Source organism: Aplysia californica, unplaced genomic scaffold (genome assembly GCF_000002075.1).
Source record: "Aplysia californica isolate F4 #8 unplaced genomic scaffold, AplCal3.0 scaffold00240, whole genome shotgun sequence".
Classification (NCBI taxonomy): domain Eukaryota; kingdom Metazoa; phylum Mollusca; class Gastropoda; order Aplysiida; family Aplysiidae; genus Aplysia; species Aplysia californica.
Window position 1 is genome coordinate 427,300 of NW_004797510.1, and position 2,403 is coordinate 429,702.

The 2,403-nt window shown below is 38.0% G+C and overlaps 1 protein-coding gene across 1 annotated transcript in view; it reads right to left on the reverse strand.

The window, feature by feature from the left end:
- The window catches only part of LOC101858557 (pinopsin-like), a 77,552-nt gene that overhangs the window by 65,897 nt on the left and 9,252 nt on the right, over positions 1 to 2,403 (reverse strand). Inside the window, exon 2 of the mRNA XM_013083540.2 lies at positions 1,002 to 1,793. Coding sequence (XP_012938994.2) covers positions 1,002 to 1,353 — 352 coding nt within the window. The 5' untranslated portion in view covers positions 1,354 to 1,793. The remainder of the gene's footprint in view (positions 1 to 1,001; positions 1,794 to 2,403) is intronic.

Consider the following 2,403-nt stretch of genomic DNA (forward strand, 5'->3'; position numbering starts at 1 on the left):
TATATATCATGTTTGTATGTATACATATATATACTTTTTTTTACATAAACTTAAAAATTCCCTGTGTGTTTAAATCTTTCTTGACAAGGTGATTAAAGAAAATCGCTAACAAAGAAATAAAAATTATAATGTACAGTCGTTTATTGTAGAGACAATTTATGAGAAATCGGTAGACCAACATGTGTTTCAAAATATCGCACCTCACTCATGTACAAAAATGTCAATACAAAGAAAATATAGGCTATGTACGAGTAAAAGAGGCACTGTGGTGTGGCTGGGAACGTACTCACAACTGTTAATTTTTGGAAAGTATGAATCTTTACAAACTGATAATCTTTTATACACTGAAATTTAAGGTGTTAGAATTTCTGAAACAACAAAATTTAATATGATTTTGTAAATAAAAGTAAAAGCATATAAACCAACAAACATACTATATATAGATCTATATCGCTTCCTGAATTCTTCTTAGTCAACATTATTCCAAACAGCAAATTACAACTAAACGCAACAACTGCAAGTTCTAAGAAGACATCACCATCATAACAGTAACCCCACCACCACCCTCCCCTTCAGACACACACCCGCCTTACACATAATCAACTTCAACTGTCACAGACAAAAATTACAGCAACAACTACAGGAACGGATCAGCAATGATATCAAAAACAACATTATCACCACTGTCGTCATCACCACCACCACCATCCCCACCACCATCCCCACCACCACGACAACAACAACAGCGACAACAACAATAAAATGATTGCACCCAAATAAACAACAACAACAACAGCAACAACAATAACAACAATAACGACACACTAAATGTCTACAAAGACAACAGCAGAGGGTAACCAAATGAACGCGGCCAGAAACAAAAACAATATTTAACAATATTACGATCACCGACAACAAGAACAAGAACATCAGAAACAAAAACAACAACAACAACAACAACAACAACAACAACAACAACAACAAAGAACAGCGAGTCTTACCCACAAGGCACATCAACAGATCGCATAGGTTGAGCGCCATGACGAAAATGTTGGTAGGACTCCTCAGTCGCTTGTTCTTGGCGAAGACGAATAGACAGAGCCCGTTCACAAAGGATCCCAACACGAATGTTAACGTTAACATGAAGGCAATAAAAGAGAAGCCGGCGTCGCTGAGCTCCACGAAGTGAGTGTCCGAGCTGCTACTGCTGTTACCCAAGGAGTCGCCATGCTGTTCAGGACCACCAGATCTAACAGTTGATGCTTCCAGGAGGATGTCAGGTTCGGCGGCCGTTGTCATGGTGAGATGCCACTGGACGTACACTAAACGAACACGGGATGTATTGGTGGACATACAGAGAAACCCTCAAGCCGGTCAATCAAAGGACAAGTGCAAAAACAATGGCTCATCTTTCACGATGTTTTCCCATTCCACTTCTTGGAGATATTATTATTTCCCAGAAATCAATAACTGTTTAGTTGGTCTGAGTTCAACGACTTGTTTGACATAAAAAGGTCATTTTTTGAACGCAAGAAAATATCAGATTTCTTCAACAACACTCTGCTTATCAGAACATCTCGTAAAACTGTTTTCTTTTTTTCCCTCACAATCTTACCGGAATAATCGAAGGTAAAAAATCTTCATATCATTTTCTATCACGGTTATCAGAAGTTGTGTCGTCAGATACGTGATAACTCGGTTGCTGTACAGTGCCAGAAAATCAATGAATTCTTCTCGAGAAGCCCTCAGCGTTGATGAAACGAAGCAATCTGGAGTATAAATCCTCTGGATGTCTGTAGATATAAAAAAGAAAAGAAAACAATATCGTTTAGTTCGTTATTATTTATTAACGTTATTTTGCCTTAGTGTATGTGTTGAACTTGCTTCAGATCTATGGAGTAGCTTTGATGTCGCATGCAAGAAACCCGAGTTCGATTTCTGAGTGTAAAGAATTGTTTTTAACGAATATCCTAGTATTTTCACTGGAATGATGTATCCCTCTCAGCCCCGGTTAGCCCAGACAGGCAGGGTCAAAAACTCGCCTCTAAAATGACCTAAACTGTGTGGTTATGGGCGTGAAAAACACCTAACACATAAACTAAAGAAAAAAAATTAAGAGCTGGCGATAAAGGCGAAGTATAACTTTTCCTAGTGGGAAAAGACATTATATAATCATTCGTATAAGAAAGCAAATTCAATGAAGAATTTAAGACTGTTTTCTGATGAAAAAAACATTAAGCATAAATCTGTAAATATTCTATTTCGTTCCAAAGTGTCGGGTTGTTGAGGGGAATGCATGTCGTTGACACGAAATTTTTACATTTTCTTAGTTCTCGTCATGTTATTTATCCTGCTTCCTTTCTATCGATCTTTGCCTCCCACGCCCATCAATCCCCCCCCCCC